Genomic DNA, 13017 nt, shown 5'->3' with positions numbered 1-13017 from the left:
ACAAAAGTGAAACTAGTTCAGAGCAGCCGGCCTGTGAAGATGGCCGGCGTACACTCCTATCCTCTGCTCGTTGAGCTCGAAGAAACCAAAATACCCAGATTAAAAATCAAGTTAGTGAAATACTTTCAAAGTAAGAAATCTAACGGTGGTGGCGAGTGTGAGGTGGAGTATGAAAATGGCAGCAGTACGGCGATGGTGCGCTTCCGGAGAGAGGAGGGTAAGTTTGTCACAATAAAGTCATGTTTGCTTTATTTAAGCAGCTACAATATTACTTATTATCAACGGAGTTATGTGGTGACATGTGTTTGTGCTGTGTCACAGATCAGAGAAACGTTCTGGCCAAAGAGTCGCATCAGATCAGTTTGGAAAAAGGCATTTTGAAGCTGACGGTCCGCTTACCCACGGAAGAGAAATCATCACGGGTGCGAAAAGTTTGTCATGAATCATTTATCAACAACTGTTCTCTTCTGTGTACCTCAAATCTGTTCTTATATTGACGATGCTATTTATGAGATAAGGTTTCACTGTTGATAGTGCGCCGTGAAACCTGCGCACCTCTAATTTCTGTCAGACCCTCCTGTTCTCAAAAGGAACTGCGAGAATATTCAATTATTCCTCAGCTTTGTGTGACCCTTGAGCCCCTCTACAGACTCCAAATTATCATTCAGTTCCATTGAAATCTGACCATGTTGATCTTTTACTGGAAGTCATGTGACTTTATAAAGCTAAAGCTGTGCTGCACACTGCTTCTCTTCCTGCCGTGCGGATATTGTAAAAGTCAAACTCACTGCTCGGAAAGCATTACTGGGTGCGGTTTTCCTGACAAAGCTGACAATGAATTTGTTTGCATGAATTATTTTTTGGACACACACACACACACACACACACACACACACACACACACACACACACACACACACACACACACACACACACACACACACACACACACTCGCTCGCTATAATTCTAAACAAATGTGACTAACGTGTATTTTTTGTATTTTCTTTATACAGGAAACTCCATCTGATAAAGATAAGAAGAAATGTAAGTACTGAGTGAGCAGAACTGTGTTTATAACCACTAGTCTAAAAGATCAGGAAGTCCTTTCACTTGTCCACCCCTATAGTTTATCTACTTTTAGTATACACCACTGTCCACTTTATTAGGTACACCTTGTTAGTATCCTATTGGACCCAAATTCTGACCCTAACATACAAATATCATCAGATTAATCAGACATTATTGTCCAGTTTTGGTGAGTCTGTATGAACTGTGGCCTCAGTTTTCTGTTCTTAGCTGACAGGAATGGAGAACAGTGTTGGTCTTCTGCTGTTGCAGCCCAGCTGCTTCAGTCTGTGACATGTTGTGTTTTTCAGCATCCCTCAGTTGTAACAAGTCGTCTGACCATTATCCTCTGATGGCTGAGATCACCAAGCCATTGCTGCCCCACAGAACTGCTGCTCACTGCATATTTTCTCTTTTTTGACCATTCTCTATAAACCCTAGAGGTGGCTGTGTGGGAAAGCCCCAGAGCTTCTGAAATATTCTGATCCGCCCACCTAAACACCAACAACCACAATATATACTAGAAAATCTCTAGATTACACTCAGCAGGCTAACTGTGCCAATGTTAGCTATTACTGCAATACTTTGTACATCTTTGCTTTGAGCCATTACATGCTTTACTGATGGCTAAAGTTAACGCCATTTGAAATCATTTAGTATCGTAGGTAAAGTAATTTCACAAGCTAGCATTTCTACTTGGTTATGATTTTACTACTGATGACTTTCACAAACAACATTCTGTTTTCCAGCTAGTTGTTAACTTAACACTTCACAAATCTAGCAGTGCTACTTTGTGACACTGGAAAAGCTGAGTTAACACAACAGCCCTGGGCGTCTGATTAATCAAGTGATCTCATCCACTCGAGGCAGGTTGTCTCAGGTAGTTTTCTCAGACATTCACTTTTTTTTCAGATGAGTAGCAACTCCCCACCACCAAACACAATTTGGAACTAATCAGTGTTTGTATTGTATTACACATCCAGCATTTCCTATTTGGCTTGCCTTTCATTTATACTGTTTTAGTTGAGTTATTATTTGAAGTTAAATATTTGTATTTAACTGATGAATTCAATACGTGTGAGACCATGGAAAGTACCTCAGGTTCTGTGACCCTTTCTGAACTGTATTTGCTAGATAGCTTGTGATTTGTCTGTCTAGCTAGCATTAGTAAGAAAACAAAACAAAGAAAAAATGAATCTGTGAATCAAAAATTAGACAAGCTGACAAGCTTTATGTGATAAAACTGCCTCTTTCTCAATAAAATATCCAAAGCTTCATGCTGTTTTAACATAGTGTGCTTTACACTTCAAGACTGGTAGGATACACTAGATGTCTCCTAGACATTACGTCAATAAGACCATACAAAGTCTGATTATTTTTTTAAGTCGATATTAATGATTATTCTTATTTTAATTAATTTATTGATTAGTGTGAAGCAATAGCTGTGAGTGAAACACCAAAATAAGTAATTAAAATATAAGTGTTTTAAGTCTTGCACTATCTAAAAAGTATATGTTTGTTACACTTGGCCACATTTGTCTTTAACAGCAGATGTTGCTGCAGACAAACAGGCGAGTGCTGATAAAAGCAACCCGACAGTTCAAACAGAAACAGAAGGCGGAGACGATGATACAGCAGATGAAGAGCCATGTTCCACCTCGGCCGTTTTAGGGAATATTCTTGATAATACCAACCAGGAGTTCTTGGAGATGCTGGTGGAAAACATCACTAAGTCTCATGACTTCACTTTGGAATTCTTTCCTGACATCTCCTCTGCTGTGGTGACTTTCCAGAGTGGAGAAGGTACCCATTTCAGAATGAAAAGTTCTTATTTATGATATGATAATATAAAGTTTAACCGGCCGTTTGATGCTGAAATCTGTATTGCATAACCAGGTCCAACACTCATTAACATAAAACAACATAAAAATATGCCACAAATGTAATAAAGGAATTTTCCAGGACAATGTGGCCATTTTATTTTCCTGAGTTAGAATGACAAAGTTTTCTAGCGCACTAATGCACAGGATAGCAAAGCAACACAGACTACTGGTAGTGTAATGTACCTTGCTAATTATAAATGTGCTGATACTTCATTCTGAAAAATGGGTGTACTCATTATTAAATCAACAAAGAAGATTTATCCTGCAGAATTGTTTTATTAAAAATGCCTTAAACCGTTTTTTAATCTCTATTTCACAGAAAATGCTAATTTTGTGGCAAAATGCCCCCAAAACAAAATGTTCACCAAGAAGGGATTTTCTGTTCAACCTCTCGAAGTCACAAAGCAAGTTCTAGTTGACGACATTCTACACTTCAGTGAAGAAGTTCTTCAGCTTTATTTTGAAAATGAAGGTGGGGATGTGGAAGAGGTCTTCCTTAATGAAGCGGAACAGTCTGCTGTCATCACATTTAAAGATCATCGAGGTAATTTATTTACACTACACTGTATGTTCCTGCAAACCTACAGTAATAACTTGTGAATAATAATATACAGTATGTTACATTCTTTTTTCCAGCTGTTCAAAAAATCTTCAAGAAGAAGCATTCCATAAAAAAGGAAGAAATCAGAGTTTATCCTTTTTATAAAAGTCTGGGAGTGGCCCTCTACGGCAAAGACAAACCTGCACTAAAACTTCCCGCTGCCATCTCAGAGCCCATTGACAGTGCTGTCCTCAGATACCTAGCTCAAAATACATCAGCAGCAGAGACCATTTGCAGTGAAATGGACAAACACTTCTGCATCGTAAACCTCGGCCAAACTACTGTGACCTTGAGTCCTGTGTCTTCTTTACTAAAGCAAAAGGATGCTAAAGCCATCATCAAAGAGTGGACTGATACTGTGAAGTCAGCGTTTGCACAATCTGTGTCAAAGTTCAAATCTGTGAAGTTCTGTCCAGATTCAGATGCATGGAAAGAGTCTGAGAAAAAGATCAGAGAGATGTTACTGAATGAAAATGTGATTGTAGTACCTGATAAAGACAGTGGTGCTTTATCAGTGGCTGGTCCTGTTAGTGATGTCAACAGACTGGAGAAATCTCTTTCTGAAATTATTAACAAGATTGCAAAAACGATCCACAGGGACAAATCAAGTAAAACCGAAGAGATCAAAGTGTCACCATCAGTTTTTCATCTCCTGTGTCAGAATGGCCTCATGGACAAACTTCTACTTGTGTATCCAGAACTCAAATTGGCACCAGAGAGTCCTAATCTGAAAATAACTGGTTTGGGGGAAGAGATTAATGCAGCAAGCAAAGTTATATTTGATGCAGTACTTGCATTAAAACGACAGAATCTGGAAGTAGATAAAGATGTGCTTGAACTGTTGAAGGATGAGCAACAAGAGGAGCTTACAGGTGCTCTCCTCACATCTCATCAAATAAACGCAGCGTTTGAAATCAGTGGAAACAGGGTGCAGCTCCTTGCTGTTTCTGACACAGATCTGTCTCATGCTCAGGACCATCTAGGACAGCTGTTAACAACTCAGTACATTAATGTTGAAGACAGTAATGTCCTGAAGAAGCCAGAGTGGCAGCAGCTGGTCAGTCACTTAGAGCAGGCTAACAGTAAGCCATGCAGAACTCGAATCAACACAACTGCTCAACAAGTCGTGGTGTCAGGCTACAAGGATAGTGCCATAAAGGTTCAGCATCAGCTTGGTGACTTCTTAACACAGAACGCTCACATAGAAGAAACTGTTGTGGTCAAAGCTAATGCTGTCGTTAAATACTTGGAAGAGTTCAACACATCTTGGATGGAGAAAGTGAAAGACAAGGTGAGAGTGTCTTACAGAAATGAGGCCATCTGTCTGAGTGGATCCAGAGTGAATGTGACACATTGCAAGACTGTGGTTGAAGGTGCCGTCTCTGCTGTAGTCTTTGACAGTCTGAATGTTTACAAGTCTGGAGTGAAGAAGCTCTTCCAGGAAAATGAAGCTTATTTTTCCACAATCAAAACTAAAACTGGTTGCCTGGTTCAACTAGTTAATAAGCCAGGTGGTGGACAAGACAACGTTAAACAAGTACCAACACCTTTATACCAACTTAAGATGCCTGGAGGAGTAGAAATTGCTGTTTACAAGGCAGATATGTGCACTTACCCAGTGCAGGCAGTTGTTAGTCCATTTAATCAAGACTTGAAACACAGTACTGGTCTTGCAGCAGCACTTTTGAAGGCTGCCGGCCCTCAGTTACAAGATGAATTTTACAAAATGAAAAAAACAAAGGGTCAACTCAAGCCAGGAGACTGTGTCATAACTGATGCAGGAGGAACACTTTGTTGCCAAAAGGTCATCCATGCTGTGGCACCCAAGTATGAAAAACCACAGCAAGCTTCAGCTCAGTTGAACAAAGTTGTTAAAGGAAGCTTAGAATTTGCTGAGGCCCACGGATGCGTCTCAGTAGCTCTTCCATCTATTGGCAGAGGAATGCGCTGCTTTCCCCTCAAGCAGTGTGAACTCACCATTGTTAAAGCAGTGAAGGAGTACTGTTATGAGAACTATGATGACATTACCTTGCAGAAGATCCATTTCGTGAACAATGACGACATTGCTGTTCAGGATATGGTGGCTGCTGTCAGGCAGGAGTTTGGAAACCTCAGTGACTCTCATTTTCAACAAACTCCTCATCTCACTGCTCCCACACAATCAGTATCACAGTCTACTGGATCTGACCTGTGTCTGAATCGTGTGCAGACCAAAGAAGGCGTGGACATCGTTCTTACAAAGGGAAACCTAGAAGCTTCCACGGTAATTCAGATTTTGGCTGTTTATATCTAATTAAAGTGAATAATAAATAAATTAAGAGGCAAATTGTCCAGTACAGGAACCAACGACTGCATGCATTAACTATTAACATGTTGCTATAAAGTGTCTTTATGTTGAATAAATTTCAGGGGTTAATCTGGAGGGGGGGTAGTACATGATAAATATGTACTAACAGTCTGCTAACCATTTTTAGACGGAGGTGATTGTGAACACTGTGTCTTCAGACCTTGACCTCAACAGAGGTGCAGTCTCACAAGCCATCTTGCGCGCAGCCGGACCCAAACTTCAGCAGTTAGTAGATGCGCAGGGTGCTACTGGAAATGTTGGTGAGATCATTATTACTGATGGCTGCCAACTAAAAAGCAAAAAAGTCTTTCATGCAGTCGCACCTCACTATAAGGATCAAGCCACGTCTGAAAAGGTGAAGTACCTTACATTATAAGGTAAACGTTTAAGCTTCGAGGTTAAAAAGCCTGTTTGATCCAACTTTCATGATGAATGTCTTTATATATAACTGTCTTACAGACTTTGAGAGGAATCTTTAAGGACTGCTTGAACATGGCAGAGGATAATAATCTAACCTCCATATCCTTATCAGCCATTGGTGCTGGAAACCTGGGTTTCCCAAAAGATCTTGTAGCCTCTTTGTTGTTGGATAAAATCTTAGAGTTTAGCAAAAAGAAACACCCCAAGCATCTGAAGAAGGTCGTGATTGTACTTTACCCCAGTGATACACAAACTATCCAGGTAAGAAAAAATAACAAGCTTTGAAGCAACACATTCTCAGTGCTAACCAGAAATCTTTTAGGTCAATTAACCATCAGCATTTTTAACCAGTAAAATCTATTTTTCTTTTGTTTCCATTGTAATCTTCTTTTGCTGGGGGTAGAAGTGACCATATGGGGACAATATTATCATCTAATGCCAGAAAACCTGGCATACTGCATCCATATACTCTGATATTTTATCTCAGAGATTTTTATACTTTTTGATCACTGTGTAGTCATTAGACAATTTTAGCTACCCTATTGTTTTTTTTTATTGTTGTAATTTTAATGTTTATCGTACATGTTAAATCTCAATGGGACTACTTGTATAATTGAAGGTTGAATTAAAAAAAATAATTGGCAACAAGTAACAAAAAATTAATTAATTAATAAAATACTAGTATTTAACTCATCAAAACGTCTTGGAAGGCTGTTAGTAATATTAACCATGTTGACTCAAGTTAGCAGAGATAAAGTACAGCACACAAATGAACACACATATTTCTTCTATGGGCATGGGGCTTACTTTTGGAGACAGCCTCCAGTAGTAATTAAACTTGTTCTGTTGTGTTATTTAGTTTCAGGTTTGGTGTCAAATTGGTGAGATTCAGTTGAAGTAATCGCTCTTCTTTTTTTCTGTCTGCAGGCTTTCAGTGATGAATTTCAGAAGAAGTTTCCCAGCGCCTCAAGTGGTTCACCAAGTTCTACACAAAGTAAAGGCAGGCAACACTGTTTGATATGCAGTTGCTATATAATGCTACCAAATAAAACAATACAAACTAAAAAAAAAATGGATGTATTTTTGCCTGTTTTCAAAGAAATGTAACAAAACAGTTAGTACAAACATTTGTACTAACTGTAATAATAAACTGTATTATTTGTCCATATCCTAATGGACAATTAAATTAGTAGTCAAAATTAATGAAGTTCTGTTTTGTAATAATTTATTGCTGATAATTCTTTATTTTCGTCCATTTCCAGGAGGCCCCTTCTCTAAAATCACCTCAACCTCAGACATGCATGAGACCAAAATGGGCAATGTGACTATACAGGTAGTAACAGGAGACATAACCAAGGAGACCGCTGATGTCATTGTCAACTCCTCCAATGAAAACTTTACTCTTAAGTCAGGTAAAAAAACTTTACTCTTAAGTCATCATAGTAAGAACTACAGTGCTTGAGCTGTGCCAAACCGTTAACAGCGGTTGTTATTATTTTTTTCCTGCTCTAAATATTTATTTTGACATATAAATATTAAAGATATTATAATAATATTTAATTTAATATTATATATTAGACATAATATATATTTATATATTAATATTTAGGTACAATATAGAGGATAATATGTAAATATAGTCCACATCTTTAAAGTATTTTTAGATAATAATACACAAATAAGAAAGAAGGTCACAAAGTAATTGTATCTTTCAGATTATATGTACAGTATGTATTCAATGGTGATGTAACCTTTGCCTTCTCCAGGAGTGTCTAAAGCTATTCTAGAAGCAGCTGGTCCGGCTGTTGAAGTGGAATGTCGCAACCTTGGTAAGAAATCACACCAACTTTTTATAACGCTGTAACTCAGAGTTGGCACCAGATAGTATGGCCTTGTACACACTGAAATTTTTAATAAGGCTCATTAACATACGTTACCTTCACCTTTAGGTGCTGAGCCCAACCCAGGCATGGTATTGACGAGCCCCGGTAACCTGAAGTGTAAAAAGATCCTCCACCTGGCTGGACAGACAGACCCAGTAAAAATCAACAAGACTGTGAAAGATGCACTCCAGTTATGTGTGAAAAGCTCTTTCACCTCTGTATCGTTTCCTGCCATCGGCACAGGTGAGGTTTAGAAAGCATTTTGTCACTGACAGGTCACATATGTAAATGTCAGTTTTAGGCCATGATATTTTTTGTAGGTTAAGCTAAAATATGTTGACAGGCTTGTGCTGTACTGGAATGATGTAATTCAGGAAGTTGTGATGAATGCTATGATTATAAAAGCCTCCTAACTTCCTACTGAAGCTTTCTAACTGATAAACACAGGCTGATGAATAATCCTCTGTTTTCAGCCAACTAAAGGCATTTTGTTATCTTGGGGTGAACTGTTTCCTCAAATGTATGACATGTTATGCTCTTTCTCTATTGACATATTTGCATTAGAAGGAGGCGTTGTGTATTTAAATACAATTTAAAATACTTTTATTAGATTCTTTGGATTTAATTTGCAGTCAGTTTGCATTTAGAAAGATGTGCATTGAGAGATACATCAAATTTCCTTATCACAGAACAAATTTAACATCAAGTTCAAAGAAGGTTTATGGAGAAATTTTAGAGCCAGGAACAGTGATAATAGTGTTTTAATGGTGTCATCTGTCGATGTGGCTCGCCCCAGCAGTCTTCAATGTGTGTTGTCCCTTTTTTTTTTTTAGGTCAAGGCAATGCACAGGCAAGACTGGTGGCTGATGCCATGTTGGATGCAGTGACTGATGTGTTGAGCCAAAACACTGCCAGCCCCCTGACTACAGTTCGCATAGTTATTTTCCAGAAACCTATGCTTAAAGACTTCCACAGCAGTATGCAACAGAGGGAAGCTGCTGATCCCGATTCTAAGGATAAAGGAGGGTGGACCTGGGGATGGAGCAAATTCAAATGTAAATACACAGAACAAAGAGCTTTTGGTTTCACATTCTCAAATCACATATCTCTAATCAGTTTCAAATGTTAAGTTCTTATGTTGTTTTTGAAATTTGTTATTTCAGCAATCTTTACTGGTGGAAGTGCTGACAAACCAAAGAATGACAAAGATTTTGTCATTGACAGTCTGAAAGTGGAGGCTACTTGTTTCCACATTTGCGGTGACACACAAACCAGTGTTGACTCTGCAAAGAAATGGATAAATGACAAGATATCCCAAGAATATCACAGCATGGAAATTGGAGACAATGCCATCCTTTGTTTCTCTGATGCAGATCGACAGAAAATTGTTGACATGCAGAAGACCATGGACATCAGCATAAGGACTGAAAGCAACAAGCCAAAAGCCACAATCACTATTGAAGGACTCAGCAGGGATGTGCTCAAAGCTAACACTGAAATCATTAAAATGATGAGCAGGGTGAGAGACGAGGAGGAACTAAACAGGAAAGTGGAGCTGGCCAGCGCTGCGGCAGACTGGCAGTATCAGCAGTCTGGGTTCCAGTTTCAGAGTTTTGATGAAATGACCAACTTCCACCTCGAGGAAGCACTGCAACAAAATTTACAAACTGTAAAAGTTACAGTCAAGGGTCAAGATTACACTGTCACCATGCCAAAAGGACCTGCAACTGACAGCCAGGGAAATATCCTGGAGATAAAGAGAATTGACAAGCTAAAAGGTATTTTAATGATAGAAAGAGATTCAACCCTGTCAAAGTAGTAATAAGAGATCAGCAGTGTGTTAGCATTTGAAATCTTGCATGATTTCGCCTACTGGTAGGTCTCTCAGAGTTTTCACTACTGAAAGCTGAAATATCTCCCCAAAAGCTATAAAGTTTTATTTTGTTTTGTTTTTTTAATTCATTTGTTACTAGGTGATGTTCCTGAAAACTGGGAACAAATGAAACCTAACGCCACCAATCAGGCTTTCCCATTACAAGCTGGGACACAGGAGTATGATGAAATCCAGAAGCTGTTCCAGGCCTCGTGCAAACAAACCATTATCAAGGTAGCATCAATCACATTGTCTATTGTTTTATCACATTAGCATTAGCCAAGTCAGATTACGAGATTAAAGTGTTTTTTCAGGATTAAGTAAATTTACAATGCAGCAGGTGACACAATTTATATCTCAATAAACGACATTAAAATGTTCATTGAAAATGTAAAAGTTGCCCAGTAATATTCAAGTGTTAGTAGATTTGACACATTGTGACGATGTTATGTAAATTGTTTCTTTTCTTGCTCTTAGATTGAGAGGATCCAGAACCCTACATTGTGGAGCAGTCTACAGGTTAAGAAGCGTGACATGGAGGTGAGAAATGGTCACCAGAACAACGAGAGACGTCTTTTCCATGGCACCTCCGAGGACACTGTGGCTACCATTAATGACCGTGGCTTCAACAGGAGCTTCGCTGGAAAGAATGGTGAGACGTTTGTGGGCATTTATTTTGATTTTGTTAGAGAGCTCATAATAGAGACAAGGTGGGAAATGGTGGAGATACTGCCCATAAAGATATATTTAGATTAAGGAGATAGCAGTAAGCTAAAAAAAACCCCAAAAACAACTACTAAAAGAATTTATCTCCAGGAGGTCCCAGAAGACTAATTAATAATAAATAACTGTTTTTTTGGTCTCTACTGGAAACATGAATTTAATGTTACATGCCTGTTTGGTCATAATGCTCTTAAGAGTTGCAGGTTATAAACACTTTCAAAAGAAACTTTGATTTACAGAAGTTTCTCTGATGCTTCATACCAATGCCATATGTTCAAATTTTAGTCTTTGAGAATATCTACTACTGCTACTGGTAGAACAATAATAATAATAAAATAATAATAATAACAGAAAACATGTTTTTCATTGGCTTTCTCTTCTATTTTCAGCTGCATGCTACGGCAATGGAACTTACTTTGCTGTCAATGCAAGTTACTCTGCCAGCAATACCTACTCCAAGCCTAATCAGAACGGGGAGAAGTTCATGTACGTCTGCCGAGTTCTGACTGGGGACTTTGCTCTTGGACAACAAGGCATGATTGTACCACCAGCAAAAGGCACCAGCACCATTTCCACTGACCTGTACGACAGTGTTGTGGACAACATGGCCAATCCCAGCATGTTTGTTGTCTTCCATGATATCCAAGCTTATCCTGAATATTTAATTAAATTCAAGTGATGCAGCTAGTGAACAAGATTGCAAATCTTAACTAGAGATCACCTTACGTCATTACATATAAGGTGATTACGTTACTCCATATTTTTATTCTTGGACTCTCCTCGAGTCACAGTTCAAAATGATTACATTAGGTGAAAGATTTTAATTTCCAGTACATTAAAAAACATGTAAGAACATCAGCATCAGCTTGATTTAACCAACTATTATACAAGCATTAATCAGTGAATGGAAAAAAATATGAAAGCATTACAAAACAAAATTTGTAATGGACTTTGTAACAAAGGTTTACATGTTAATGCAGGTAAAGCTCAGATTAAGAATCACTTTGAAAGGAAAAGTTTAAAAGAAATTAGTTGCTGCTCACATAAACAAACCTGCAGAAATGATCAAGCACAACAATTGTTCTGAATGTTTAAAGTATAACAAATTTAAAGTGGCTTATGTCTGCTTGATGTTGTCTCTATTTTTTTCCTCTTGAAGGTAAGCTATGATTTTGAATTTTTAGTTTTTTCAGTTTTCCAAATAGCATCTGTTCCTGTAGAAATGTCTTTCTACATTTGATCTTTTCAATGTGTATGTTTTTTGTTTTGAACCTGAAAAACAGAAGTGTGACTACTAAGAGAGATGCTGATTAAAGTTTTGTTTCCTCCAGTCAGAAGTAATAATTATTCAATCTCTCTCTTTTATCCAATTCCTAAGGTTTGTGTAAATTGATTACATAGTGTGATCTATTGATCAATGTGATTTTTTTTGAGCAGTAAAATTGAATTTGAAGACATTTTCTGTAAGCAGTACGGAATCTTATTAATTCTTCCACAGTACACAGGAATTTAATGTCATTATTAAGCATGAATTTTTACTCCCAAAGACTAGCCGCTTCAGAAAACATTTTACTTTTAACAAAACAGCAGTAGCACAAGACGTATATATGTGTGTGTGTCTCCAGAGCTCAAAATATCACCGGAGAGTCCTAATCTGAAAATAACTGGTTTAGGGGAAGAGATTAATGCAGCAATCAATGTTATATTAGATGCAGTACTTACAGTAAAATGACAGAATCTGGAAATAGATAAAAATATGCTTGAACTGTTGAAGGATGAGCAAGAAGAGGAGCTTACAGATGCTCTCCTCCTGTTATGCTACAGTATAACAGTCAGGTCTTCTCAATAATAAATTGGAAACAAGTTTAGCAGTTAATCAAAATCTTTAGTGTTAACATAAGATTATCAGGAGAGCAAGTATGACCTTGTACACACTCAAATTTTTAATGGTTCATTAGGTTCATTACCTTCGATTATCTTCACTTTTGGGTGCTGATATTAGCATGATATTGACGAGCCCCGGTAACCTGAAGTGTAAAAAGATCCTCCACCTGGCTGGACAGACAGACCCAGTAAAAAATCAACAAGACTGTGAAAGATGCACTCCAGTTGTGTGAAAAGCTTTTTCATCTATCATTTTCTGCCGTTGGCACAGGTGAGATTGAGAAAACATTTTGTCACTGAGTCTGTTGGCATCTGCGAATTTCAACCTCAACATTTT

At 38.0% G+C, this 13017-nt stretch overlaps 1 protein-coding gene across 3 annotated transcripts; it reads left to right on the top strand.

The window, feature by feature from the left end:
- Positions 1-39: 39 nt before the first annotated feature.
- On the top strand, positions 40-12253 carry parp14rs1 (poly(ADP-ribose) polymerase family member 14-related sequence 1). 3 transcript variants are annotated; one of them, XM_026144063.2, is made up of 17 exons: positions 40-217; positions 322-422; positions 1015-1045; positions 2618-2869; positions 3269-3493; positions 3586-5813; positions 6025-6252; positions 6357-6578; positions 7245-7317; positions 7580-7729; positions 8084-8146; positions 8267-8443; positions 9034-9255; positions 9364-9978; positions 10174-10307; positions 10551-10725; positions 11186-12253. In XM_026144063.2, the coding sequence occupies exons 1-17, from the start codon at positions 40-42 to the stop codon at positions 11473-11475; spliced, it is 5364 nt and encodes a 1787-aa protein (XP_025999848.2). In that variant the 3' UTR covers positions 11476-12253. The 3 variants fall into 3 exon arrangements, with proteins under 3 accessions (XP_025999848.2, XP_025999849.2, XP_025999847.2); XM_026144064.2 differs by having other exon boundaries at positions 2615-2869; positions 7245-7311; XM_026144062.2 differs by having other exon boundaries at positions 2615-2869.
- The last annotated feature ends 764 nt before the right edge of the window (positions 12254-13017 follow it).

Source organism: Astatotilapia calliptera, chromosome 16 (assembly GCF_964374335.1).
Source record: "Astatotilapia calliptera chromosome 16, fAstCal68.1, whole genome shotgun sequence".
NCBI lineage: Eukaryota > Metazoa > Chordata > Actinopteri > Cichliformes > Cichlidae > Astatotilapia > Astatotilapia calliptera.
The sequence above is the reverse complement of the archived record's forward strand: the minus strand, read 5'-3'. Positions and strand labels throughout refer to the sequence as shown.